The sequence below is a fragment of the Chiroxiphia lanceolata genome, chromosome 27 (assembly GCF_009829145.1).
Source record: "Chiroxiphia lanceolata isolate bChiLan1 chromosome 27, bChiLan1.pri, whole genome shotgun sequence".
NCBI classification, from domain to species: Eukaryota; Metazoa; Chordata; class Aves; order Passeriformes; family Pipridae; genus Chiroxiphia; species Chiroxiphia lanceolata.
This window is the reverse complement of record NC_045663.1, coordinates 208,229-235,036: the sequence shown is the minus strand read 5'-3', so window position 1 is coordinate 235,036 and position 26,808 is coordinate 208,229. Positions and strand designations below refer to the sequence as shown.

The 26,808-nt window shown below is 55.2% G+C and overlaps 2 protein-coding genes across 7 annotated transcripts; both read left to right on the top strand.

The window, feature by feature from the left end:
- Nucleotides 1-2,808: 2,808 nt before the first annotated feature.
- MIER2 (MIER family member 2) lies at nucleotides 2,809-18,194 on the top strand. 6 transcript variants are annotated; one of them, XM_032712144.1, is made up of 13 exons: nucleotides 2,809-2,826; nucleotides 6,962-7,049; nucleotides 7,589-7,737; nucleotides 8,481-8,601; nucleotides 9,253-9,376; nucleotides 10,045-10,154; nucleotides 10,791-10,860; nucleotides 11,622-11,788; nucleotides 12,300-12,381; nucleotides 12,483-12,577; nucleotides 13,374-13,501; nucleotides 14,483-14,619; nucleotides 15,409-18,194. In XM_032712144.1, the coding sequence occupies exons 4-13, from the start codon at nucleotides 8,485-8,487 to the stop codon at nucleotides 15,882-15,884; spliced, it is 1,506 nt and encodes a 501-aa protein (XP_032568035.1). In that variant the 5' UTR covers nucleotides 2,809-2,826; nucleotides 6,962-7,049; nucleotides 7,589-7,737; nucleotides 8,481-8,484; the 3' UTR covers nucleotides 15,885-18,194. The 6 variants fall into 6 exon arrangements, with proteins under 6 accessions (XP_032568035.1, XP_032568033.1, XP_032568030.1 ...); XM_032712142.1 differs by lacking the exon at nucleotides 2,809-2,826 and adding an exon at nucleotides 3,259-6,748 and having other exon boundaries at nucleotides 6,962-7,058; nucleotides 8,476-8,601; nucleotides 13,374-13,477; XM_032712139.1 differs by lacking the exon at nucleotides 2,809-2,826 and adding an exon at nucleotides 3,260-6,748 and having other exon boundaries at nucleotides 6,962-7,058; nucleotides 8,476-8,601.
- Nucleotides 18,195-20,511: 2,317 nt separating this feature from the next.
- Nucleotides 20,512-25,143, top strand: PLPP2 (phospholipid phosphatase 2). Its single transcript, XM_032712292.1, has 6 exons — nucleotides 20,512-20,660; nucleotides 22,630-22,781; nucleotides 23,127-23,404; nucleotides 23,592-23,649; nucleotides 23,769-23,945; nucleotides 24,035-25,143. The coding sequence occupies exons 1-6, from the start codon at nucleotides 20,609-20,611 to the stop codon at nucleotides 24,170-24,172; spliced, it is 855 nt and encodes a 284-aa protein (XP_032568183.1). The 5' UTR covers nucleotides 20,512-20,608; the 3' UTR covers nucleotides 24,173-25,143.
- Nucleotides 25,144-26,808: the final 1,665 nt, after the last annotated feature.

Below are 26,808 nucleotides of genomic sequence, written 5' to 3'. Positions count from 1 at the left end.
CTGGAAAAGGCCCCTGTAAGCTGTGTTGGACATCTGACAGCCACGGTGGATCCTGAGACGCGAACACCTTCGGAAGTATAAACACTTGTCTGAAAGCCTACAGGAGTGTGGTGTTTGTGAGTACCAGAGCTCCATCTAGCATTGGTGAAAACTGGTGCTTCTCTGAAGCCTAATTCACAGCAGCTTTGTTAAGCATTGAAGCTGTTATGTCTGTCAACAGCCTCAACCAACTGGAAACTCAGAGTTTCTTTATAATCAGAGCTTGTCCAAGCAGCTCTGTGCCCTCCTCAGCACTGAGCCCACCCTGCACCTGTGGCACGACACAGCCCCACACAAACCTCTCCCTTCCCACAGCCTGACACAAACCTCTCCCTTCCCACAGCCTGACACAAACCTCCCCCTTCCCACAGCCTGACACAAATCTCCCCCTTCCCACACACGGGTCAGTCCTTTACCAATACTGATGCAATTTTTTTCCTATCAACATTCCTTTTTGAATCCACGTAAACGTGTTTATATCTACAATCCCCTGTAGCTAAACACCCCATGGCTGACCTGCATCAAGTGAAAAAGAGTTTGCCATTCGTCTCAGGGCTGCAAAACTTTTCCAAGAAGCAGCATTGCTTAATAGGCAGGGCATAGGTGGAGGAGAGAAAGGAGGGCAGGACATAGGGCCAGTCCAGTTTTACAGGCAAATCAGCCCCAGATTAAGACAAAGCCACTTCAACCTTCTGTGATTTGTTGTCTTTGTCCACAGAGCAGCAACTGTACAACTGCTGCTGTCAGGAGTGTCATGACTAATCACTCACAAACACCTGGAGAGTGTGAACCACCTGATATTCCAGTGCCTGTCAGGCTTTTTTTATTGCCTTTGAAAATCTCAAAGTACTGAATGTCAGGCACTAATGTGCCTGGCTTAGGGTACTGATGCAGGGCTGCCTTTGCTCACACACTGACCAGCTCCAGGGACGGGTGATGTGCTGCCTGCAGAGCCTGGCAGGGCTGCAGGATGTGTGCTGGTCACTCTGGGGACAGAAATTTATGTACTCAGCAATGGAGGTGTCTCCTGACAAGTGTTTCACTGCTCCCTCAGGGAAGTGCAGCTGCTTGAAGAGACTCAGCCAGGCAGTTGTCACTGCAAGCACTAAATGGAGCAGCAGAAGCTGGCAGGGGCACTGCTCCAGGGCAGACCCTCAATAACAAGGGGAGCTCTCCCCAGACCTTAACCCCAAACACCAGGCCTTAAACCAAACCCCAGGTCTTGACCCAAACCCCAGGCCTTGACTCAAAACCCTGACCTTTCTGCTTTTTGTGGCGACAGAACACCTGGATGCACTGCTGGGAGGAAGGCAGAAAGCAGTTTTTGCATACATTTCTCTGAAGCCAGAGACAAGGTTACTCTTTTAATTGAACAAATAGCATCTGCAAGCTGCTAGTCCTTTGAGAAGAGCCAGACAGCTCTGAGCAATGGAACAAAGGCCTGGTGAAGTGCTCTGGTTCTCAGCTCGAGGGCCACCACCACTTCAGAAGCACTTGATAACACTTTGCTTCCTGAGCTCAAAAGTGTGATTGAAACCCAGCACGGAGCCAACCACCAGGGTGAGGAGGCTGCTCCCAGCAACTGAGCACGAGGCTTCCACAAGCACTGCTCCACAGCTGCAGATCCAGGCACAGGCACTGGCGTGAGTGGGTTGACAATCCACAGGACCTGATCAAATGGTGAGATCTTGTGGTAAATGTCCCTGAGCATCCTGCCAGTGGCACTGGCAGCTCATCACCAAACACCGTGAGGGAAGCGCTGCCCTGCTGCCCAGCCAGGGGTCCCTGAGGGGCCTGGGGTGTCCCTGAGGGGCCAGGGCTCCCTGACAGGGCCATTTGCCACAGGAAGCCCTGGAGATGGGGGACACTAAAGGACAAAGCATGCTGGAGGATTGCTCTCTGGAAGCGTGCGGTCATCATCACTTAAACAGAACTGGAAAGACCCATCGAGCAGCTTCCACAAGTGCATCTCTGGGGTCCTCCAAGCACATCCACAGCAAGGAACCATGAGACAGCGTTTACATCCCCGTCCTCGTGAGGCATGGACCACCCCTGGGCTCCCACCCTGATCTCCCTCTTGTGTAACTGCTAAATGAGATGTAGTGACTTTTTATCAACGAAGTGCCCCACGAGTATCACTGAAGGTGTTTCCTGGAGATTCAAGTTTTGTGATCCATGAAGGAGGCACAGGTTGGGGTTGTAAGCACTGTTTTTCCTCTGACGTGCGTGGTCCCCGGTGTGTTCCTGAGGCCTGGCCCCAGCGGAGCTGTGCACCTTCCCTGGGCCTTTACACCTGCCCGTCCCGGCGGGTCCTGCGTTGCCCGGGCCACAGCCGGGCCACAGCCGCTCTCCGGGTCATTCATCTCCTTGCGGGGCTCTGCGGAGCCGGAGCCACAGCGGCGGCCGCGGTCAAACGGCCCGGCCGGCGCTCGGGGAGCGCTCCTGCGGCCACCGCCGCTCCCCTTCCTCGGCGGCGCCTCCGGGCGGTGCCGGCGCGGCGGGGCACGACCCCCGCCCGGCCCCGGCCCCGGCCCCGGCCCCGGCCCCGGCCCCGGCCCCGGCCCCGGCCCCGGCCCCGGCCCCGGCCCCGGCCCCGAACCCCAGCCCCCGGCCCTGCCCCAGAGCCCGCCCGGCCCGACCCCGCCGGGACCCGAACCCGGGACCCCAAACCCGCACCCTCGGACGCCCCCGGGCCCGGCCCCACCCCCGAGGCGCCGCAGCCAATGAGCGGCCGCCGCCGCATCCGGGGCCCGCGCCCCCTGCCGCTCGCGCTCGGCCATGGCGGAGGTGAGCGCGGAGCCGCCGCCGGGGTCGCGCCGGGCCCGGAGCCGCCCCCGGCCGGGCGGGGACACCGCGACCCCCGGGCCCCCGAGCCGCGCCCGCCCGGGGCCGGGGTCCTACGGCCGCGGCGCGGGGTGATGGGGCGGGGCGGGGTCCCTCGGGACGCCGAGGCCCCGGGCGGCCGCGGGCCGAGATGCGGGGGCGGGCTGGGGCGGAGGGGCGCTGGGGCCGAGCGGGGGGCGCGGGCGGGGGCGGGCAGGGGAAGGGGCTGCTGGGCAGGACTCGGCGGAGAGACGGGGCGAGCGGCGGCGGGGCGGGAGCCCCGCGGCCTGACCCGCGGGAGAGGGGCCGGGGAGAGGCGCTGGAGGGGTCTTCGGGCCGGGGGCTGCGGGACCGCGGGGCGGAGAAGGCGGACGGGAAGGCGTCGGGGCGGAGCGGGAGCCCCGAGGCTGTGGTCCAGCAGGGCCCGACAGCGGTGGTGTGGGGTGGCTGGAGCCGGGATCAGGGGTGCGAAGGTGTTCAGAAGGGCTCGCGGAGCCTGGAAGCGAGAGAGGCCTGGGCAGTGGGAGAGCACGGAGGTCGGGGCCGTTGTAGGGGCAGAGCGCTGGGAAAGGTGGTGGGAACAGTTGGTCTGGGTGGCCAGGATGGTTCTCACCACCTCGATGAGGGGGCCAGGCAGGGACCCCCCACTGCCTCCCCCGTTGCCACATCGTGTTTTGTCTTGGTACCTTGTGCCAAAACGTTTCTGACGTTGTTCTGCCACACTTAGAGCTGGTGATGCCATTCTTCATCGAACCTTGTCGTGTTCCTCAAATATCCTTGACCTGTCGTAGTGGTTGTTGTGACACATCCACACTTCATTTCCACCGTGATACCCTCATGGTGACCATGACATGGAATAAGGGTACTGGGAAGACATTGAGGTAGCTGGCTGCTCTGTGGCAGGATTTTGAATCTCTCTGGGGGCAGGGCTTCATTTCTAGGATATTTCAGTGTTATGAATGAGGAAGGTGGTGTCTGGTCTGTCAACTCATCCACCACACTTTGGCCTTTGGCAGAGCACTAAGGCTGCTGCATTTGTTTGTGCCAGTGTTACTTGGGCACGTTGTTGGGCCAAAGTGCTGCCCCGGCACCTTCCACCTCTGTGGCTCACACAGGTCTGTCCTGGGGACATCCAGGAGCTGTCACTGGTGAGGTTTGGCCGTGGAGCATCTCTGCTGTGACACTGTGCAGGGCCCTGACTGGGGCCCTGATCTTCCTGAGCAGTGTGGGAGGTGGCCTGTGTGTCATGTCATCTGTTCATTCTTTGCTCTTTCAGATGCATAACTTGCAGGACGAATCTGGTTCCATCTGTGCTACTTCTCTCTGGCTACAGCTCGAGTTTGTAGAAAATGGCCCCATGTCAAGGAGTGTGGACAAGGCAAAGGAACCAGGAATGCTTCTCACTGAGTTTTGAAATACGTGTTAGACGGGCTCAGGAAACCACATTAGTTATTAAGGAATAACAATGGAAAGAGAAGACTCTTTTTCCTCATTTTTTTTCGGGAGTGGTTTCAGCCTGGAGGGTTTTCTCTGGGGAAGCACAATTGGCCTTGCACTGGAAAATGGCTTTGTCAGTGCAGAAAGCTCAGGCTCTGCCTCTGCCCATGTTTCCTAAACCAGGGCTGAGCTTTGTTCCATGTGCTCAAAACCTTGAGTCCACAGGTAGGGAGGGAGTGCTGGAGTCATCCAGAAATACAAACACGAGAGTGAATAATTGATCAAGCTCTGTGTAACTTCTGAGAGGAAAGTTACTCTTATGCCTGAGCACCATAAACTAGCAGGAAGAAAGCAGTGCTGGGGATGGTAGGAATTTAATTTCTCTTTTTTCCCCTCAAGATTAAATGCCCCATGGGTGTAGGAGCCAGTTTCCAGCATCACAGTGCAGTGTCAGAATAACTGGAGTTCCTTGCTGTGACCTTTCACGGTGATTGAATCGATCACCAGCAGTAAGAGCAGTGATGCCTGGCCCAGAACCACTCTCAGTGTGTTTCTGGTTCATGCCATGTTGTTGCATTTCCACCTCCTGTGTGATACTTGCACTTGAAGTGTCAGACTGCACTTACCTTCAGACAAAGTAACTCCACATTGTATGGCATCGCCAGTCAGTGCAATCAGGAATATTCTTTCTGTCATCATTAAGTTTTTGAGCCAGACCTACCTTTCTGTCCTATTCCTTTGACTTTGACTCTTGTTTCTGTGGTCTTCTGGATTTGTAAGTAATCTGAGGGGTTGTTCAGTTTCACGTTTATTTAAATTTGGGCATGGAAGGGGCCATTTGCTTTGTCTGTCACTTGTTTTCTCAGCCCCAGCACAGCAGTGCTGGTTATTCTGTGGTGGCTCCAGCTCATGGCATTCCCATTTGTTCTAGTGCTCCACTACTGCTTCAGAGAAATAAACTCGGGATGGGTAACAAATTGTCACACTGTCATAGTGGCTGTTCCTCTTTATTTCAGCACGTGGTCATTAATAGGAGATCTCATCATTCCTGAAGTATTCTTGACACCTTTTCAAGCCAGCCCATCCATGCCAACAGCTTCAGTCCTTGTTTTCAGAGGCCTTTGCATGCAGTGACTTAGTGATCCCTGGGCAGGGAGGTGCCATCGATCGATGGATCATTGTCTGAGCAAAGGGAGTTCTGCAGATCGCCCAAGACCAGAGGGAGTAAGGGTAGACCACACCCTTTCCATGAAACCACAGTTGCTTGCTTGGGAGGATTCATCCAACAGGGATAGTTGGTCACGTTGCAGCAAAGCCCAACAAAGGCACACGGACACTTTCCCAAGTTATGGAGACATTTCCCAGTATAACCATCCTCAGAATGGAGGCTGTCTGAATCCTTCCTGTGCCCTTCTCCTTTCATCATCCTGTAACTCTTCCTCTTGTTCATGGGCACATGTTGCTGGGCTCTCTCTGGAGCCAGAGTGGTCTCCGTGGGGGTTATCTGCTGGTAGTAATCAGGCACTTGAGGACAGTGAGTCGCAGTGTATGCCCCATATGGGCTGGAGGCATCTTCTTCATTGTTACGGAATTTGCAGTCTGTATGTTGATAGCTGAAGGCAGTAACTTGGAACCCACAGTCTGTTGTGGCTTTTTTGATATATACTTTGCTTTACTGCTAGAGGATAAATTCTAATGTGAAGCTGTACTTTGTTTTCATGTTAAGTAAGTTGTAAAAGCCTTGTATGGAAGCATTGTAGGTGTCCTGGCTCCCACTGAGTGAGTGAGGAGTGATGGTGCACAGCTGAGATTGTTAATGGCTAAGAATCATACAGAGATGTCATTGGTGACTGGGGGACTGACACTGGGATTTTCTTCCACAGTTGGGTGCTCTCAGTCACGCAAAAGCTTTGGTTGTTTACCTGCTTGCTCCCTACCTCGGCTGAACTTGATGAACAGCACTTCCATGCACAGCAGCCCAAGGAGCAGCAGATGTTCTGGGTCGTTTCCCAGGCCTCAGCCCATGCTGCTGCCTGAACTTGTAACTGAGCACTGAATGCCACACTGCAGGTGCCTGTTGGCAGTGTCTGCCTGGCTCAGCCTCTCCCTCCTTGCCTGTACCAGACTCCTTCAGTGCCTGCTCAGCTCTGTGTCTTTGCTCACCCCCCTGAACGCCCGGGTGCAGTGAGGCGTTAGGGAGAAGCCAGCATGTTGTGGCCTCCTGCTTCGGACTGTCTCTCCAAAGGGTCAGTCCCTAAAAATGCTGTGCTCAGACATGATGTGTGTGTTTAGAATAACAGCTGAGAGTCCAGGTCCTTCTTTTAAGGGAAGATGTAACTCATGAAGGTTGGGTCTTAAACTGGTGAGAGGACAAGTAATGAGTGGAGTGCTGAAGGTAAAAAGGATGAAACGGAAGCACATCCTCATGGAGTCAGAGACTAAGGGGAAGGTGAGGAGGCCGGTGGAGAGCAGGCTGGAAAGAACTGTTCAATACACCTCATGAGCTCTCTTTGCACAGCACAGTTCTTAGCGCTGTCCTGCAGAGGGTTTGGGTAACTTTTGCTTTGAACTTAATTGCATTTGTTGGTGGGGTTGAGTGGATGGAGGGGTGTTGCATTTTTGAGAAGAGCTGTCTCAGCCATGTTCCTCTCTTTTCCCGAAGGCCTCAGTTGGCCGGCAGAGCCCGAGGGTGGTCCCATACCCAGCCCGCAGCCTATGTCCTGGAGAGCCCGCCCTTCAGAGTGCAGCAGGTACCTCAGGTCAAAGATGCCTCTGTTTGTTGGTCTAGTTTCCAGAGGAAACAAGGTTCCTGTGATCAGCCTGTCTATCTCCTTCTCCTTCCAGCACCTCCTGAGCCTGTTGGTTGATTTTCATACCATTTGACAGAGAAGGAAAGGCTTAAAGATGCCAAAGGTCCTACAGATGTCCATTTGCTCATTCTTGAATAAGGGGTAATTGCCCTAAAAATGCCCTGGATGAAGGAAAAGCTGCAGTGTGTGCTCACGTGTTGTGACACCAGTGAATCCAGTCAGGAGAGACACAAATACTCAGAAAGCCTTCTGATTCAGCTTCCAGTCAGTTGTGGGACTCGGATGTGCAGAGAACCAGGCTTTGTGCTGACGGAGTGACTGCTGCCAGTTGTGTTCCCCGTCCCCCTCACTCCGTTCTGACTAATCTCTTCCTCTGGTTTATCATGTCTGCACACACATAAGAAGGGATCATCCCTGGCTTTGTTGCATCTCAAGATTTGGTCTGTGGGGTGCTAGTATCCAAATTCTTATTCCTGCAGTTGTGTCAATGGGCTCAGCTGATCATCGACTGAACCTGGCGGAGATCCTTTCACAGAACTACGGTGTACGGGAAGAAAGGGAGGACGATGATACTCAGGAGAAGCAGAAATCTTTAGAAGAGCTGGAGAAGAGTTTCAGTGCCTCTCAGGTAAAGGCAGCAGGGGAAGGGAAATTACCTGCAGGATTTGCTTGTTTGCTTTTACAGTACTGGTACCAAAAACCTTGGTGAGAAGCCCTGACTCGCTCAGCTGGCAGCACACTGGGCTCAGGTCACCCAGCAACGAGTCAGGTTTGCATTTGGATAGGAAGGAATGGTTTCGAGGGCACACGACAGCAGTGAATTTTGGAGCCTTCCTCTGCCAAGTAGCCACTCTGGCAGGTGGTCCTGGCTCACCTTGGTGAAGAGCCATCAGCTACTGGGGCTATGGTCAGTGTTTCACAGTGGAGGAGCTACAGAGATAAGCTGACATGGTGCTGCTGTGGGTGGTCCCACAGAGACCTTGGTGGAACACAAACCATGTTCTTGGTGACAGGGAGTGTCTCTTCAGGCCAGACACAAGGCTAATACAAGGATTTGCTCCTTCCCTTCCTCTGGTTAAATACAGATGTGCAGTTTGGCACCTTTTCACCAACTCGAAATCTAATATAAAAGAGAAATGTATTTTAAAAATGCCCTAGACTGTATTGCTTTGGGGTGAAAGTTCCTGGCTTTTCCATACCTTTAGAGGAACAGGTTTTGGTGGGCCCTGACAGACCCTGCCTCGGTCGTTGTGCAGCGTTACCCAAGGCTGCCCTGATTCCCTCTGTGAGTCCGTGTTCGTACAGCTGGTGGTCTGCTCTTGTGGTTGTTCTATTCCTGATGCAGCTTTGTCCTCCTCTTGCTCAGAGCAGTGAAATGCCATTTGAGGAGCTGCTTGCACTGTATGGCTATGAGGCATCTGATCCTATCTCTGAGCAGGACAGTGAGAGCAATGACATCACTCCAAATCTCCCTGATATGACTCTGGATAAGGTGAGAGCTGCTGTTTGCCTCGGTGTTTGTTGCAGGTTACTGTGTTGTGCTGGAGCTCAAGGGGCCTGAGGAGCTCTTTTCAGAGGGGTTTGACCAATGCCAGGGGAAGGGCCTGCCTAGGTCTGGTGTCCCAGAGGTGCAGAAACATGAATGTAAAGCATTTAGAGACGGGAGAAAGAATATCTGTTTTAAAAAGAATTCGGTAAAAACTCTTTATGGAACTTGGGTTGCAAGTCTTTGCACATAGTTGTGGATCTGTGGAGAGCCAGGGAAGGTTTCTGTTTTCCCAGGTGAAGCCATGGCTCCTCCTGTTCTGGCTAAAGTCTGTAGAAATTGCTTTTTTCTTTTTTTCTCTCAGGATCTTTGAGATATTTGCTATGAGTGGAGCTCTACAGAAAGGGCCACTTGCTCATCCTCTCTGGCTTCCATAGGTAGCCACTCATGACCCTTGCAAAAGTGCTTCTAGGGAAAATAATCTGGGTGTGGTGGGGAATGTGAGAGAGAATCTGTCTTTGGACAAGCTGTGGGAGGGTGAGGAGATCTCTGGATGTGGCCACTCTTGGCTAGAAATACTTTATTCTAGGCCTCACTCCCTCTCATATATTTTTCTTAATTTAAAAATATTTTTCACTTTCTTGTTGTTGTTAAAAGGAACAAATAGCGAAGGATTTGCTTTCAGGGGAAGAAGAGGAGGAGACACAGTCCTCAGCTGACGATCTGACTCCATCCGTCACGTCCCACGATGCGTCGGACTTATTCCCAAACCAGCCTGGCTGTATGTGTCATAGTTCCTAAGCAGTTGCTGTTCACTTACATGTGATGGTCGGGAAATGCAGGGGAGGGCAAGAATGGTTTTCTTTATTTTGTCAGTTTCCTGACAACAGATTTTCCACTTCCCTTCTGGGGACTGTCCATAAATCTGCATGGCAGTGGCGTTACTGGGCGTTGGTTGGGACAGCATGGAGTGTAGATGAGCAGTGGCATGAGGGGAGAATTGTCTTTAGCTGTAACTCAGAACACTGAGAAAGTGGGAATTGTTTTGCTACCTGCTGTAATTACAGTGTGAAAGATCAGTACCTCCTCTGACACCGCTACAAGTAAATAAATTCAGTAGCACTAGTGGAGTGATATATTGTGGCAGTTCCTAAATGTTGGAATATGTGGGAAGCCAAAGCAGGTGACAGGGACTCAGCAGGAAGTGATCTTATTCCTTCTGCTATCCTGCAAAATGAAAGAGTTTGAGTTCCCCAGGTTGGCCATCACCACCCAAGTGGCAAGTGTACAAATTCTTTTATTTAAAGTGAGAAAATTAAAATACAGGTAAGTTGTCACTGCAGACCATGCTGAAAGGAATGTTAGGACAGAAAATGAAGGGAAGGAGAGGGAACATAGAGCAACAGAAAAAAAAATTCATAACTACAGATCTTTTCCTCTCCCACAAAGCAAACAACTTCCTTGCTGATGAAGACAAAGAGCCCTGTTCATCTCCATGTGCTTCCTCCATGGCTGAGGATTCAGAGGTGGATTCCATCCCATCCAACGAGTGTAAGAAGGTAAATGACCTGAGCACATTGGGAAGGGGAGCTCATACAGTGCTCCTGAGTTTGAAGAAAGCGTGGCACCAAAGCACTGTAATATTTCCCCAGTCTGTTGCTCTGTGCCTTGCATTTTGTGGATGGCAGTGGCAGATGTGGGTCACAAGAGGGGTTTTTAATACAATCTTGAAATTATCTTCTGCTTCACATATGGGAAATCTGTTGTACCTTAGTAAATTAAATCTGCAGCCTGTAGCCCTATAAAGGTGAAATGCTATGCAATATTCCCAGCAGGATTTACTGAGAGGGAACCATCTTACTAAAGAGAGGAGCAGGCTCCCAAATTCATCCTGGCTGTGAAGGTTGCAGGAGATCTGTGTTAAAAAGCTTTATCTCCAGCCTTAGCTGCTTGCCATAGATCTTTAACATTAAAACTGTGTAAATGCCAAGGGTCACCATGGTATGATCTGGTTGGTAGTAAACCTTCTTAGTTACTCTACAAAATAGCCAGGGTTCACTAGAAATAATAGTGATGGCAGGGGCTACCAGTAAATACATCGGCCTCATGGTGGTGTAGCCCCTAAATCATGAAGTACAGTCTGCACGGAGCATTTTCCATTTCAGTTTACCCGCCTCTCTGTGGTGGTGTTTCAGGAGATCATGGTTGGACCTCAGTACCAGGCCACTGTTCCCATCCTCCGCTTAAACAGGCACAGGCAAAAAGGTAAGACAGCCTGCTCTTTGTGCCTTGTTTGTGTAGGGCTGCTGGCCCTGGATCACCACTCCTGTATCTCCAGACTTGGTGCCTCTCAGCGCTGACCCCCAAATTTACAGCTACATCTGAGCTGGCTTAAATGAGCCTGATTGAATAGGGCTGGGAACACAGGTACAGAAGTGGTGAAGCTCGGTGAGAACTGGGTTGGTGTGACAGGTTTGGAGGAGGGCGTCTCAGCTGTAGCCAAAGGGAAGGTATGTCCTTCTGGAGGTACTCAAATTTATTCTCTCTGACATCTTCCTTAGGTAGACCGAGTTACTGTCATTCACTGCTCCCTGGAGCTGATCTGTTTAGCTGATCTGTTAGACAGAGGTGCCTTGATTGCGGATTGTGCCCAATAATGAGTGTAGTACAAGTGCCAGCTTCTTGAGCTTCTGGACAAGAAAGCTAAAGGGGTCTTTAGTTGCCAGGATTAATTAATCACAGCAGCAGTCTTTGAGAACACGGTAACAAAAGCTTTGTCAGCCAACTCTTCTGAAGCAATGGAAGTGAGCTGAGCCTGTTCTGAGGGCCCTAAAAGGGGTATAAAGAGCTTATCTGCCTCCAAAACCAGGGGGGAACATGGAGTGCCTTGAGAGATGGTTGTCATCTCTAGTGCTGGGTTGGAGTACCAAGCAAAGGTTTCCTCCCTTTTCTGTCTCCCCCATGCATGTCCATGCAGACCATTTCTCAAAAGCAGCAGAATTCTCTGTTTGATTATCTTATTTCAGTGCTTTTTCTGTTAGCCTATGAGAATGAAGATCAGCTGCTTTGGGACCCAAACATCCTCCCTGAGAGAGAGGTTGAAGAGTTCCTGTACCGCGCTGTGAAGCGGCAGTGGGACGAGCTGTCCGGCAGCAGCCTGCCAGAGGGAGAGGTGGTGAAGGACAACGAGCAGGTGAGCTCAGTGGCTCCTGCAGCCCATGCAGACCCAAGTGGTGTTTGTCTGACAGTGCCACATTCCCTACAGAGGTCAGAATGAGGTCTAATTCCAGTGATCCCCTGCTCCAGCCTCACAGATAAGTGAGGGTGTACTGCCCAGCTGCGGTGTGAGGAGGTCAGTCACCCTCCCAATGGGAAGACTAGAAAAGCCAGCAGATCAACCATATCAGAGCAGCTGTGTTTCCTCTAAGTTAGCCTGGTTAGATTCTCTAAGTGAGTCTCCAGGAACACAAAGGCACACCTGTCATTTGCAGAGCTGCTGGTGGAACTGCATCTGTCCAGTCCCGGGGTTTGTAATCCAGTGCCTTAAAAAGTGGAATAATCTCTGCTGATGGTCAAGCAGGGGTTAGCAGCAAGGTGGCTCCTGGGAAATATAAGTTTTATGAGACAAACGTGAGTCTTGAGCAGGCTGGTTTGTGGTATGTTGCTCAGGTACATGCTGTGAGTGATTTCCTTCTGTTTCCTAGGCTTTGTATGAGCTGGTGAAATGCAACTTCAATGCAGAAGAGGCACTACGGAGGTTACGGTTCAACGTGAAGGTTATCAGAGGTGAGAACCCCCCCTTACATGGGTTCTACCCCAAACATCAATGCACGTACAATTCTTTCTAGATTCTGTACATCTCCAATTCCTCTTTCTTTCTGCTATAGATGAGCTTTGTGCCTGGAGCGAGGAAGAATGTAGAAATTTTGAACATGGCTTTAGGGTCCACGGGAAAAACTTTCACCTTATCCAAGCAAACAAGGTAAGGCTGCTCCCCCCAGCTTCTGCTGAGAGCAGGGGAAGGAGGCAGGTGCTTTGGCACCAGAGGTGTGCTTTGGGCCTCGGCTGCTGCAGGGAGTTCAGGATTGCCGAGTTCCGGTCCCAGGCTTTGTGTTGACTCATGCCAGCAGGTGATGGGCTGTTCACTGCCCTGCTCTGCCTTATTTTCCAGGTGGGAGAAGTCACAAACACCACTGACCTGCATGAGTGATGTCAGTTAATTACTGATTAGCCCTTTCTGGAGTCTCAAAAGTTCTTTCCAAACTCTCAGCCCTTGCAGTACTTCTGTGAATGAGTGAGTTGAGCATGTGGATGTTTTGTAAAGTCCCCTGGGGTCCTCTAGAATGGCAGATGCTGTTGTAGGGAGAGCTGGGCCACGGGACATGCTGCTGTGCTGGGAGTTGGCAGAACCAGAGAGTCCAGTTCTACCACTGGTTAATTGTGGGCATGTTGATGCTGGCCAGTGAAAATGGATGCAGGTTTGCTCTCTCTGCTAAGTGTGCTGCTGCTGGAAGTGCAGGGAAGTCCTGCACGAGTGTACATGTCTGGCCCACACGGGTCTGTGAGAACAGCTGTGCACTGTGGGGAGTTCTTTCTCTGGCCGATCGCCACCTCGGAAATCTCAGTACGTGCTTCTGTTCCGCAGCATAGATGTGTCCATAGCAATATAAATTTCTGTAATGCACCTAATTTTCTGTGCTGGTTAAATGGGAAAATAGCTCCTGCTCCATGAGATACACCTCGATGCGTGGTGTTCTGACTGGGATGTTTCTCCTCAGGTCCGCACCCGGTCAGTGGGCGAGTGTGTGGAGTATTATTATATGTGGAAAAAATCAGAGCGCTATGACTACTTCACTCAGCAGACTCGTTTAGGAAGGAAGAAGTACGTCCTCCACCCTGGAGCCACGTGCGTGGAATATTCTCACACTAAAATTAGTAATATTAACCTCCCAGTGAAGATTCCTGCTGCAAAGCACCTCCGCTCAATAGACTGCGCCTTCTTCTCTAGAAGGTTTCTTGGGTGGGAGGATGGAGGGATGCACGGGATGTTCTCAGAACACAAACACTGTTGGTGTGGGGAGGGAAGATAAAGAACTCATTGCTTGGATGTATACTTTCTTGTGTTAAAAATAGTTCTGTTTCAGACAAATGCATCCACAAAAGTTAAGACTGGGGTCAGAGATTCATAGCTGATTTCAAGGAAAGAACTCAGTTTGATGAGGTTTTGGGAAGGGAGCTTTTTGAATTCAAACCCACTATTTCTGATGGTTTGGAATCTGAATTAATTTCCCTGCTGTCGCCCTTTGAGGCAAATTCTTCCCTTTGAAATGTATGCTAATTACAGAAGATACTTTTCAAAATACATCTTTTCAAAAAGGTTGAAAGTGAAATGTCTTAAAAGGTCAAAATGAAATATTGAAGCTGAATCAATTAAAAACATTAGATGAAGGCCTAGATTTTTTTAAAATTCTGATGAAAGAGAGGAAAATACCTGAAGCCTTAAATTCTTCCACGGTAGGAAAATATGTTCTCATCACTTGCTCTTTGCTGACACACTACGGACCCACTGCAGTCACTCCATGAAACTGGATGTTCCTGGGCATTTGACCATTTATTTCCCTTTGGAAAAACTGGGGACAGAGCTCTCCAGGAAACTAGAGAGCCTGTTCTGATTTATCATGGGCTGGTCTTGGCCATGCTGCCATCAGCTCCTCAGGGCAGAGTCTAAACTGGGCTCTGCAGACCAAGAAGGGATGGACATTCATTCTAGTGATGTCTCTACAGTCCCGTTGCTTTTGTTGATAGGTTTTAATCCCAGTCACCCTTTTTCCTGCCTGCACTTCTCTGCTTAGAAGGTGGTGGCAAGGCTCTCTCTCTCTCCCCACAGAGATTTCACTGACAATGACCTGGATGGGGTTGAAGTAGAAAACACCAGTCGTTCCCGGAGCTCCCCACCAATTCCCTCTGCAACTGGCTGCCTGAATGCTCACTTTGGTCAAGATCAGATAGCAATAGAGAGCACAGGTAACTTCCTTTTGTTCTATCTGCCATGGGGATCACTTGTCTCCCACAGTCAGTGGCACAGCCCCTCCTTTGCCTTTCTCCTGCTGCCATTATCCTGCTGTTGCTCTTCTCCCTGCACCTTGCCGGTGTGCTCACCTTGCCCCCTGTTAAATACCAGCCTGTGCAGGTTTTGGTGTGAGCAGAAGAGTCTTGTCTGTCTCTACATTGACCAGGGGTGATTATTAAACAGTCGTTCCTGTGTTGGGCTCAGAGGGGTGGCCTAGGTCATTCCCAAAGCAAAAGAATTATACACTAACTTTGGGCACCTGAGCAAGGTGCTTCCAGTGCACTGACACAAGCAGCTCCTCCAGAGACTGGGTTAAGGCCCCAGAAGTCAGGCTGTGGGTGCAAGCTGCTTTCAGAGAGAGCTGACTGTGAGAAGACTCACAGGGAACCCGACATGGGTTCGTTCCCTCACTGTCCTACTGCAGATGAAGGCTTTGTGTGGGCAGCTCCCAGGAGTTGTTGGCATGAGGGGATAGGATTTAGGATTTGGCTTATCTTGGAATGCGTCTGTGAGGTTTCCTTTAATTTCCATAGAAACACTGATGGCCTCCCATCTGCTGTCGGCATCTTGCCTTTCTTTGGTACATGCTGGCAGGGATCTTGATTGCTATAATAAAGAAACATTTGTTTCATCAAACAAATACTGTTGTGATTAGCTGGGGTTGACCCGGGTGTTTGTGCATTACGGACTCACTGTAGCTTTCTTTCCCTTGCTGTGTCCTCTTTCCTCCTCTGTGCGTGCAGAGCCCCTGAGCGTGGAGAGCACGGCCTGCAGCCTGGGCAGCATCAGCGAGTCGGGGCAGGGCTACGAGTGCAGCACCCCCTCAGAGACGAATTGCTCCTTTGACCCCACGGAGGAGACGTCCTCAGGCGCTGTCCCAGCGTCCTGCCAACGACACACTGTCCCCCACTCCGAGCCAGAGCTCTTTGCTTTGCCGCCGGCAGGACCAGGACTGTCAGAGAAGCAGGAGACTTTGCAGAGCTCTGGTGAGACGATAACTATGGACTTCACTCTCCCTGCAGACATTAACGAGGGGTTGCCTTTAATTGCTGGCCCTGTGGATTTGGACAGAGACCCAGAGGCAGTGGTGGCCCCTGCGCAAGTGTCCTTATCGGTCACAGATTTTGGTCTCATTGGCATCGGAGATGTAAATAGTTTCCTGACTGCTCATCAGGCTTGCCCGGCACCTGTGGCTCAGTCAGAGCCTCTGTCACAGTGAGAGTCTCCAGTCACAAATTTGTCACAGACCCAGCAAGGACTTTGACCTGACTGAGTGAAATCCTGGAACTTCCACTGTCCTGTAGGGACAGTTTGGAGCTGTTGGTCAGAATCCGTCTTTCCATCCTCCTTGATCCAAGGCTACAGTGAAACCAAACACCTTTCTGCTCCAGTGTATCCTGGCGCAATCACGCAGAGTGATGGCTGGCTTTCCTGGGGGGGGAGGTCCATCACCCCCTCTTCTGTTGACCACGTATCACCCCAGGTGACGCCAGGCTGCTCAGAGAGTCCCTGCCTCAGGACAGGGGAAGTGTCCCTTGGCCCCAGTGGGACAGTCTGAGGGCAGAAATGCTTTGAGAACAGGGCTGTGTCTCTGTCATGTTGAGGATGCAGGTCAGGGGTCTGAGAGCTCGGGAGGTCTGCAGGAAGCACAGCCTGCCCAGGCCGCAGGGTAGTTCACTGCAGAGACGGGCATGGCAATGCCAAGGGAAGCTGAGGAGTGTCTTGGCCCTTCTCCCACAGGCAGTGTGTTGCAGTAGGAGTCACTTACTGCAGTCTTCTCCCAACAGCTATGGATCATGACAGGCAGAAACACTGCTGCTTCCAGCCTCAGGCAGCTCTGTGTTCCTGGTGCCCGCTCTCCACCACCTGCAGGTGGGTCATGGCCTGGTCCAACCCTTGGGCTGAGGCGTCAGGTCTTGGAAGGGGATGCTGTGTGGTGCAGCAGCATTGTGTGCACTTGAGTCCTTCTCACCTTCCTACGCAGTGCTGGCCCAGGGAGAATTGGTATGGGCAGAAATATGAGTTTCTAGAGCCACAGAGTGATGCTGGCCCGGAGCACTGTGGTGCTGCCACTTCTGCTGCTGGTGGGGAATGACCTGATCCTCACCTGCTCACTGTGCAAGAGGGTAAAATGCAAATGAAAACTTCTGTAACTTCCCAGTTTGTTCCAACAATTTGTCAGCAGAGGGAGGAGGTTACTTAGCTCCCAGAGTGCGAAGCCTGGGACACTGGTGCTGGCTCAGTCTCAGGCAGGGGACCACACCAACCCTGGGCATCCCTGCCCCTCCCTCACAAAGCAGACTGTTTTCTGAGAGGAAAGTGTGTCTTTACTGCCATGCTCAGGTAGGTGACAGGTAGCCCTGTGTGGTGACGAGGTACTGCCTGCCGTGCAGAGCCACGGGGGCCTGTCCATGGGTGTGCTGGGGTCCAGAGCTGCTTTGCTTCCCACATGTGTTCCAGGTCTGGTGTTTGCCACTGGCTTAAATCCAGCGTGTTCTTATTCCCCTTTTTCCATGCAGAGAATGCTCTCCCCTCACCTGCTGAGCAAGGCCCTCGTGCAGATGGTCCCTTCCTCCAGCCGTGTTCTGCAGTTGGGAGGGGGCTTGGGTTGAGGGCTTTTGCTTGCTTTGGTAGAGGCCTTGGGGCTGTGACTGTGCACTTGGCTCTGCTGCCAGTGGATTTGGCAGGTACCTAAACCCACAAGCCTGCATCCTCCTTTTACCTGACCCTGGGAAGTTGTGCTCAGCCCCGCAGGTGGGGCACAGAGGCAGGATGAAGCAGCCTCACGGGACGGCAGGATTAGACCTTGTCTCATCTCCTAAGCCCCAAATCTGTTCTGTGTGCATTACCAGGGGTTTGCTTTGGTCCCCAGCACTGCTGGGAGGTGCTGAGCCTCAGGCACAAGCAGCTGCCTTCACCTGACACCATTTTGTCAGCCAAATGTGGTTGGCAGAGGCCTCCCCTCCAGCTGCTCCCAGTGCCTGCTCCACAGTGGAACTGCCCAGGCTGTGATTCCCCTTTCCTGGGGACAAGAGGAATCTCCTTGGCTGAAGGGAGAAGAAGAGGCAGGGTGAGAGTATGGGTAGCCCTCCCAGGGAGGGCCAGGCCTTGGCATCTCCTCCATCGGTTGAGAACATTCTTAGTTTTTCTGAAACCATTTTTTCTTTGGTTTGTTTCAAGCCCTAATGAAAGGAGACAGGAGCTGGGGAAGGCAGAAATCTCTTTATGTCTTTCAGTGTTGTTTACAAATTTGCATGGGGTCTTTCAACACGAGTGTGGGCTTTATCCACATAACTTTGAGGCAGAGGGGTGGAAAAGGCTGGGACAGGGAAGGGGGAGTCACTGAGGGGGGAGGTTTGGTTTTGGTTTTTGTTGGGATTTTCTTTTTCCTTCTTACAAAGCACATTCACTTTGAGCCGCCCAATGCTGGACTCTTCTCCCTTGCCCCCCAGCCCTACACTGTGAAGTGACACTGCCTTGAAGACCCCTCGCTGTTATTTATTTAATTAAAAACCTAATTTGAAAGTGAGTAAGAAGCCTGTGTTCTTTTTGTAGACCAAGATGCAACAGTCCCACATGTCATGATGGCAGAAGCAAGAAAAGGGGTCTCTGCCTCTGCTGTCTGATCTGTCCTGCCCTGCAGGCAGGGTGGGATGCCCTGTGCCAGGGATGCCATCCCAGCCTGGGAGGACACCCAGCATCCCTGGCTGAGTTTTGCCCCTTGGCGCTGTGGGTAGAGGGAGCTGTTTGTTGCTCTTACAGGTGCCCCAAGTTCTCTGAACCCATCAGACTGTGGCAGGCCCGTGGTGGTGGGAGGCAGGGGTCCATCCATGTCTCACCACTTCAGCCAGGAAAAGCACCCTGGGGGTTCCTGCTGCAACTGCATTGTGTTTCCCCACCACAAAGCCCCTCTGTCCCATCAAAAACTCTTTAAATTCTCTTCTCCTGCTTATGCCTGGCTCTGGCCTTCTGTCCTGGGGCCTTGGGGGGCTCTGGCCATGCAGCCCCCTGGCTTTCCCCTGCAGAGGTAGGTACGAGGGTGGGCACAGGGGACAGGAGCGGGTTTCCTGCTTCCTTTGAGGCCCCGAGGTGCAGCAGGAAGGATGGGTGTGCTTGAAGCCCTCATGTGTGGCCGTGGTCACCTCGTTGCATCCTTCGAAATGAAATGCTGTTTTCGGCGCTGTGTGCCCCGAGGGTGTGAGAGCCGCAGGGCCGGAGACCCCGGGCTCTGCAGCCCCACCAGGCCCCGGGGGAGGGTCCCGGGCGGGCTCTGCAGCCGCAGCGCTCGGACGGCAGAGGGAGCCAGAGCCCCGCGCCGGGGCCCCCCCGAGCCCCCCGGTATCCGCGCCCGGGGCGGCCGGGACCCCCCACCCCCCGGGGTCGCCGCTTTCCGCCCCTATGACACCCCCGAGCGCGGGGTTGGGCCGTTCCCGGGAGGCTCCTGTCGCCCCAGCACCGCCCGGCAGCCACGGACCCGCGCGGGGCAAAGTCCTGCAGTGCCCCCTGCCCGCCCCAGCGCGGGGTCGTGTGCCTGCAGCGGGGGTCCCTGCCCTGCCCTCGGAGCCCCACACTGCCACATCTGTGTTCCCACGGCAGCCACGAGGGTGGCACAGCAGGACTGCTGAGGGCTGCCATGAGAAGGGGGGATTTATCAGTGGTGAGACAGACTGTGTCAATGCCCACATCCCCTCCGTGACGCAACCTGGGCGTCCCACGGGCTCCAGCCTTCCTCACTCCCGCAGCATCTCCCCAGCTCTCCTGCCTCGGGGCTCTCACCTGCTTGGTTGAGGTCTGCAGGCAGCATGTGTGTGGCAAGTCCTGCCCCAGTGCTGTGCCAGGGCCCCCATGGCACTGACAGGCAGGAGGGAGCTGCACTGGGGCACATCAGGGTGGGTTGGAGCAGAGGAAAGCTGGCCTGTGATTCTGCCTCTCTCCCCAGGGCAGCCCCAGAGTGTTTCCAGCTCTGACGGCTTCCCACAAACAGCCTTGACATTCTCCACAGGCCACTCACACTGCACTTCAATCATCCAGCCCCGCAGCTATCATTTAGGTGGTTTCCGTATTATTTACATTTCCTTCCATTCCTAACCAGGCTTGGGGCCTGGAACAAACAGCCAGGATGCGACTGTCCCTGCTCCCACCAGGGAATTGCTGTGGGAGCCGTTGCTCCAACCTCTGCTCCTGTCCCTGCTCTGGGTTCCACCGGCTCAGCACATCCCCAGCCCCAAAGGACAGCACTGGAAGCCTGTCCTGCTCCCAGGACGTCTGAGGCTCAGGAAATACAGCCCCACATCTCGGCAGGTAAATCATAGCTCCTGTCTCATCCTCTGTGCTCCCACCGGCCTCTCTGCTGCGTCCACAGGCTCCTGGGAGCCCCTCCTTCCCCCCAACAACCGCTCTCGACACCGAGTCAGCATCTGCTCTGCACAAGCCCTCGCCGTCTCTGCCGGTGCAGCCAGAACGTTTTTGGGGTCACGTTCTGCCATTCTTGGATTTTCCTTTTTTCCTCCATTTTTTTTTTTCCCCTCAGGACATAGGCCCGAGGCGACTGGGGCACAGACGGCTCCCAAAGCGGCCTCTCTCCCTTCCTTCTCCCCTTTTCCCTTGACGCAGTGACGGGAGGCAGCCGAGCCAAGGCGGGGAGACCAGGCAGGCGGGGCGGGCACCGGGGGACTCGAGAGGGCCGGAGCCGAGGACGCCGGAGCGGGGCCCAAGGAAGCGGCGAGGGGCGAGGAGAGTCTAGGTCCAGAGAAGTTCCCGCCGCGCCCCACACCTGCCCCGGTCCCGGCCCCGGCGCTCCCGCCCCGCCCCGGCCCGGCCCCGGGCGGAGGCACCGGCTGCCGCCCCGCCCCGCCAGCCCGGACTTTACCTCCCGGCCGGGCCCGCGTCGTTCCGGGCCATGTGAGCCGCGGGGCCGGGCCGCGGGGCCTCACCGGCTGCGGGATGGAGCGCAGGAAGGTCTTCGTGGCGCTCGACGTACTCTGCCTGGCGGTCGGTGAGGGCTCGGTACCGGTACCCCCGCCGTGGGCGACTCCGGAGCGTCACCGCGTCCCGCCCGTGCCTTCGGTGGGGTCGCGCCGCGGGCTGGGGTCAGATCCGCGGGAGGTACAGGGGGTCCGGGATCCCGCCGCGCCTCCGCCCGCTCCGGCCCGTGGCCGGTGCCGCCGGTCCGGGGGCAGGGCGGGAGGCACCTGCCCGGCCGCTGTCCCGGGGCCCCGGGCCTCCTCCAGGAGCCACAGGCGGGGCCGGGCGAGCGCCGGCTCCTGCCGCAGCGCTACCGGGCTCCGTCGGGAGTCCCCCGGTTCCCGGGGCGACCCCGTTGGCCGAGCGCCCCCCCGGGGGCTACGGTCCGTCCCAGGCCGGGAGGCAGCGACGGAGTCCCGCCGCTCGGGCGGCACCGGGACGCTTCCTCCGCCGCCGCCGCCCTGGCCGCCTGCCCGCCGCCGAGCCCGGCGCTCCACGGGCGGACGGAGCGGGGCCGGGGCTCCGCAGCCCCGGACGGGTGGGTTCAGGGGACCTCTTCCAGGACGTCCCCCAGCACCCGGTGCGGGCAAATGCTCGTTTCTGAAACTGCAGGGAAGCACTGAATTAAGACGGATTAAAAATAAAGGCCCGGAGCTTCCCGGGCTGCGGGCCCCGGCGAGGGCGGGGGGGGGAGGAGGGCGAGTCCCGGTGCCGCTCGAGGCGCGTTTCCCTCCTGTGGGCCGGTGCTTTATATTTTTAGGGGAGCTTTTTTTGGAGGATGAAATTTTCCAGAAAGAAAATTGGTGTCTAATTTGAGCTGAAAATGGACGTCTGAGGTGTGCGGGGAGGCGGCGGCGGGGCCGGGAGGGACCGGCGCCGGTTCCCGGCAGCGCGGCGGGGGCGGCGGGGCAGCTCCCTGGTGCTTCATCGCCGTGCTCCCCCCTCTCTCGGTGAGCGCAGGAGGCGGCGGGACCCCCGGGGCGGGAGCGAGGAGGCGGGGGCGGGCGGGGACAAAGGTGCGGGTTCCCAGGAGACGGAGGAACAAGAGGAGATGGAAACCGCCGGGAAAGGCGGAACAGGGAGAGGAGATTGGCCTAAGGTGGCCTGCGGGGCCGGGGGGCCGCTTCCCGGGGGGAGCACTCTGGGACCCTCGGGGTGGGGGCGCCCGGCCCGTCCTTGACTGTTCCTGGGCAGGGATGGGGCAGGGGATCCCCTTCCAGCGAGGGGCTGGCACGGCTACTTCGCGGGGCAGAGACCCGCAAACTCCTCTGGACCTCTGGGGATGGTTCTTTCCCGGGTGAGCTCGTAGCTGCCCATGGCCAGGATTGCAGCACGCTGGGTGGAAAAGCTTCCTTTCCCAAACTGACGTAGCCAACGCAGCATCTCTCAAGAGCCTCGAGGAGGCGGGGGAGTGAAGAGGCTGGTAGGAGCAAGGGCTGCGGGAAGGTGAGAGGGACAAGCCAAGCTGGGCTGGATCACCCACCAGCATTGCCCAGCACCAGCTCTCCTGGGCCTGCTGTGAGGGTTCTGCTGGGACCATCTGGGGGCCCTTTGCTGCTGTAAAACAGTTTTGCAAGATGCCTGTGCTCATTAATTTTAATGAGGTCTGTCTTCCTAGGCTGAAAGACTCTGGGGAGCATGAGGAAAAGGCACAAGATCAAGCCTTACCACAATTGTGCCACAGTTGTGCCTGGGGAGGAGTGGGACAGCCGTGGGGGCTCTGCAGGTGCCCAGTTGTGGCTGTCTCACGTGGTATCTGGGCGCTGCAGGCATCTGCAAGCTCTTGATAGGGCCCTATCGGTGTCGGGGCCAGTACAGCGGGTTCAAGTCCTCCTGCCCGGGGTACAGGTGGCTCAGGACTTCATCCCTGGAGGGGATTCCTCCCCGGCATCGGGGAGCAGAGCCCCAGGGACGAGAGATGGGGAGACCACACGGTGCTGCGTGCCGGTGTGGAGCCTGCTGGCTGGCGTCCCCAGTCTTCGCCTCTCTCTGTCTTGCAGCATCTCTGCCCTTCATCATCCTGACACTGGTGAACTCCCCGTACAAGCGAGGCTTCTACTGCAGTGATGATTCCATCCGCTACCCCTACAAGGCAGACACCATCACCCACGGTCTCATGGCTGGGGTCACGATCACCTGCACTGTTCTCATTGTAAGGATGTGACACCCCCTTCTCTCCAGGGCAGGGACATCCTGACGTTGTATCTGGAAGCTGGGGCCCAGGACAGCCACCTCCAGAGCCCTGGCAGGGCAACAGCACCCTCAGCTTAAGCGCTGCTCTGCTGGGGGTCAGGAGCTCCCACTGGGGTGGTGAGACCCACGTCCTGTAGAGCTGGTTCCCTGCAGGGACAGGGAGAGGGTCCATGAGCTCCTGTGGCAGGCAGATGCCAGGGGCTCCTCTGCCACAGAGCCAAGAGCCAGAGCATCCTGCAGCCCTGGTTCTGGGGAGCTACTCAGTAGTGCTCAAACCTCACCCCTTGCCCCTTGGTCTCTGCAGATCTCATCAGGGGAGGCATACCTGGTCTACACTGAGCGCCTCTACTCCAAGTCAGAGTTCAACAACTACCTGGCTGCCCTCTACAAGGTGGTGGGGACCTTCCTCTTTGGGGGGGCCATCAGCCAGTCCCTGACTGATCTGGCCAAATACATGATCGGCCGTCTCCGGCCAAACTTCCTGGCTGTCTGCAATCCTGACTGGTCCAAGGTGAACTGCTCCATCTATGTGCAGCTGGAGAATGTCTGCCAGGGAGAGAGCAGGAACATCACCGAGTCCAGGTGAGCTGTCAGGCCACAGGACCTCGTCTCCTCCCTCTGCCAAGCAACGCTGGGCTCCCAGTGGCAGCCCCAGATGGGTATTGATGCTCTCCTGCTGCACGGCAGAGCCTGTGGAGTGGCTAGGGGGCTTGTGGGGGCTGGCTAAGGGCTTGTTCTCGTGACCTGACCCATTCCTTTTGCCCCACAGACTGTCCTTCTACTCGGGACACTCCTCCTTTGGGATGTACTGCATGATGTTCTTGGCGGTAAGTGCCGTGCCACCGGAAGGCAGCCAGCCCCCACAGGTCCCGTGCCCCAAGCACCCCATTATCAGGCTAGTTGTTGCCCCCTGCTCTGGGTGATTGCTCCCATCTTTGCTCTCCAGCTCTATGTGCAAGCCCGGCTGGTGGGAAAGTGGGCCCGGCTGCTGCGTCCCACCATCCAGTTCTTCCTCATCGCCTTCGCCATCTATGTGGGCTACACCAGGGTGTCCGACTACAAGCACCACTGGAGTGACGTGCTGGTGGGGCTGCTCCAAGGGGCTCTCATTGCCGTCCTCATTGTGAGTGTCCCCTGTGCAACCTGCTGCTTGACCAGGTTCCTGCTCGGCTGACAGAGGGGTCCCCAAACCTTCTTGTTGGTCTTTTTCAGGTCCGCTACGTCTCTGACTTCTTCAAGCACCGTCCCCCACGGCAGTGTGAGGAGAAGGACCCCGAGCGCAAGCCCAGCCTGCCGCTCACCCTGAGCGACCCCGACCACAATCACTACAGCTACCGCGGCGCCCCGTGAGCCGCGCACGGCCCGGGACTGCAGACCTGCCCCTTGCCGTGCTCTGCTCCTGGCTCAGGGATGGGGATGCTGGCTCTATATTAACTGTTAGCTCCGTGGCTCTGGTGCCTCTGGCTGCCACAGGTGCCAGTGGGACAGCCCTGCCTGTTCCCACTCCCACAGTGCCGTGGTGCCCAGCTCCCCATGCCCGTAGTGCTGCTGTGCTTGCCGGTACCTGGTGATGCCAGTGCCCTGCCTGTGGGAAGGGGATGTCCTCAACCCCTGTGCATCTGAGTCATGCTCCAAAGCTGCTGTCCCAGCCCTCCACGTGGAGGAAGGGGAGGGAGGGGAGGGTGGCACGTGGAGATGGATTTATTGGGCTGGCAAAGCACACTGAGCGAAGAGCAAACTCCTTGGCAAGTCTGAGTTTGCCTGTGCTGAGTGTGTGTTGTCCCTGTCAAATTATCCAGCCTTCTGAGTACAAATCCTCACAGGCACAGAGAGAGGAGGACAACTGCTGGGCTAGCTATACTTTTTTGGAAAGGATTAAAGCAATCCAGAGCTTTTCTTTGTTCCATTGGTTACCTTCAAGAGCAGTCCTGCCCACCAGCAGCTGGTGCGAGCAATGGGTGCCTGGGCAGGCTCTTCTCTGGCAGTGCCTGATGCTGCAGTCCTGGGTGTGAGGGCTGTTTGCCCCCTGCCTGCTTCATGCCTGGCTTGGGCAAGGGGTTGCTCCGGCCTTTGTCGCTCCTGCAGCTTCAGCTGATGCTTTAGGGTGTGTGGGGAACTAGGGAGACACTTTCTGTGGTAAAGGAAAATAAATGGGGATGTGGAGCTGAACACGGGAAGGGGGGGCAATGGGTATGGAGCAGTCCCATTGCAGACACGCAGCTGCCTCCAGCACTGGAGTGCTGTGGGTCTCTCTTTAAAATACATGCATTTTCATTATGATGTGTTTTTATAAAAATGTTTATAATTAGATCATCCTTAAAGAATGTCTGTGTCAAGCCTGTTCTCTTACTCCATGGATGTTCTTGGCCTTGGAGGATGAGCTTAAGTGTTCAGGGTTTTCTTGTCCAAGGGAAAGGTGTCTGAAGCCCCTCTTTAGCTGTAGGTTTGCTGGTGGGTGGTGGTGGCTGTCAGGGCCACTAAGCCCCTCTCCCACTTGTGCTGTGAAAGGTGGGCTTGACCAGGGCTGATGGGAGCAGCAGCCTCCCAGGGCCAGGTGCTCCTTGCCCATGCTATGCCTGTGATGTATTGCATTCTGGGGGGTTGTGCTTCAGCCAGGCAGCCCCTTTGAGAGGTAAGAAGAGACGCAGCCAACAAGTGGCTCCAAGACCCATCCCTGCCAGGTCTGTCCTGGCACTGCCTTTGCCCTGACCCAGGAACCTCCTGTGCTCCCCAGAAACATGGCCCTGCTTGCAAGGGAGGAGGGAAGGCAGGGAAAGGCTCTTGGAAAAAGTGATGTTTTGTGCCTGCAGCTCCTCCAGCCAGAGCTGAGGGAAGGCAGGGAGCAAAGAGCCTTGGCATAGCTGCCCCATGCCCCTCCACTGTCCAAGGGTTGTGTGGGGACAGGTGACAGGGCCAGGCTGGGGAGCTGGTGGGCATAGGGCCCTCTGAGTGTTGGGAAGCAATAGGGGACACCGAGAAGCAGCACCCTGGAAGCCTCAGGGTCTACCCAGTCCCTTTGGGGTTGGGATGACCAGCCCTGGGGTTGGCTCTTGCCCACCCTCGTTGAGTGCAGCCTGTCTGTCCTGTTGGGAACAGTAGGGAGCCCCATACTGACTGCATGGTGTCGATGTGCTTGTGCAGTGTGGGTGACTCCAGTCTAGACAAGCCCTGACCAAAAACACCCTCCCTGTGTGGAGGGAACTCCCTTTCCCCAACATTGCTTTTCTGTTTTCCTCCAAGAGCTTTCCTTCCAAAAGTCCTTCCCTGCTCCCCAGCAGGGTCCTTCCCCCATCCCAGCCCTTGGGGCCAGTTGTTTAATATCTGATGGTGTAAAACAAAGCTGGAGGAAGTGCCAGGGCAGGGCAGCTCTGCCACAGAGTTTACAAACAAAGCTCTACAAAGGCTCAGCAGCTCCTGGAGTTGGGCAGTGAGGTACAGCCCAGGTTTTTGAGCTGCCTGCTTAGTTTGCGTTTGGCCTGCTGCGGTGCCCAGCAACTACCCCAGTTCCTGGCACTGCCTCGACAGCTCCTCTGTGCAGTCAGGAACAGGCCTGCTCCCTTCCCTTGAGATCTGATTTCTCCCCTTGGATGCATCTCTGGAAAAACCAGCTGGGCCACAATGCTGCAGTGTGTGGCTCCGAAGGGCAGGGCCAGCTGCTTCGTGTTGGGAGCTTGGTTGCTCCGTCCCCAGGCGGATGAGGCTGCCTGCCTGCTCACAGCTGGGTCCCGCTGTGGGATGGGCTGAGACCTGACCAAACTCGGGGCATGCCAAGCCACACATAACCTGCAGTTGGTGGAAGCTCCTGAGCCATGTCCAGGCACAGCAAGGGGCTGTTAACTGCAGCCTGCTCCAGGTGTGCTTCCTGGCCCCGCTCTGGAAGGACAGGGGCAGGGAGGGCCTGTGCTGGCTCCTCAACACCATGGGTGCCAGCAGGGCACTGAGGAAGACAAAGCAAGTCCAGTTTCTGGCTGTGAAGTCTGAGTTCC

Excerpts from the sequence above, each read along its gene's own strand:
- MIER2 (XM_032712139.1), top strand. The coding sequence starts at position 6,677 with ATGAGTGGAGTGCTGAAGGTAAAAAGGATGAAACGGAAGCACATCCTC. Across the intron at positions 12,578-13,373 it reads ACCTTATCCAAGCAAACAAG|GTCCGCACCCGGTCAGTGGG; the intron begins GTAAGGCTGCTC and ends GTTTCTCCTCAG. Across the intron at positions 14,620-15,408 it reads GATAGCAATAGAGAGCACAG|AGCCCCTGAGCGTGGAGAGC; the intron begins GTAACTTCCTTT and ends CTGTGCGTGCAG.
- PLPP2 (XM_032712292.1), top strand. The coding sequence starts at position 20,609 with ATGGAGCGCAGGAAGGTCTTCGTGGCGCTCGACGTACTCTGCCTGGCG. Across the intron at positions 20,661-22,629 it reads CGTACTCTGCCTGGCGGTCG|CATCTCTGCCCTTCATCATC; the intron begins GTGAGGGCTCGG and ends TCTGTCTTGCAG. Across the intron at positions 23,405-23,591 it reads AGGAACATCACCGAGTCCAG|ACTGTCCTTCTACTCGGGAC; the intron begins GTGAGCTGTCAG and ends TTTGCCCCACAG.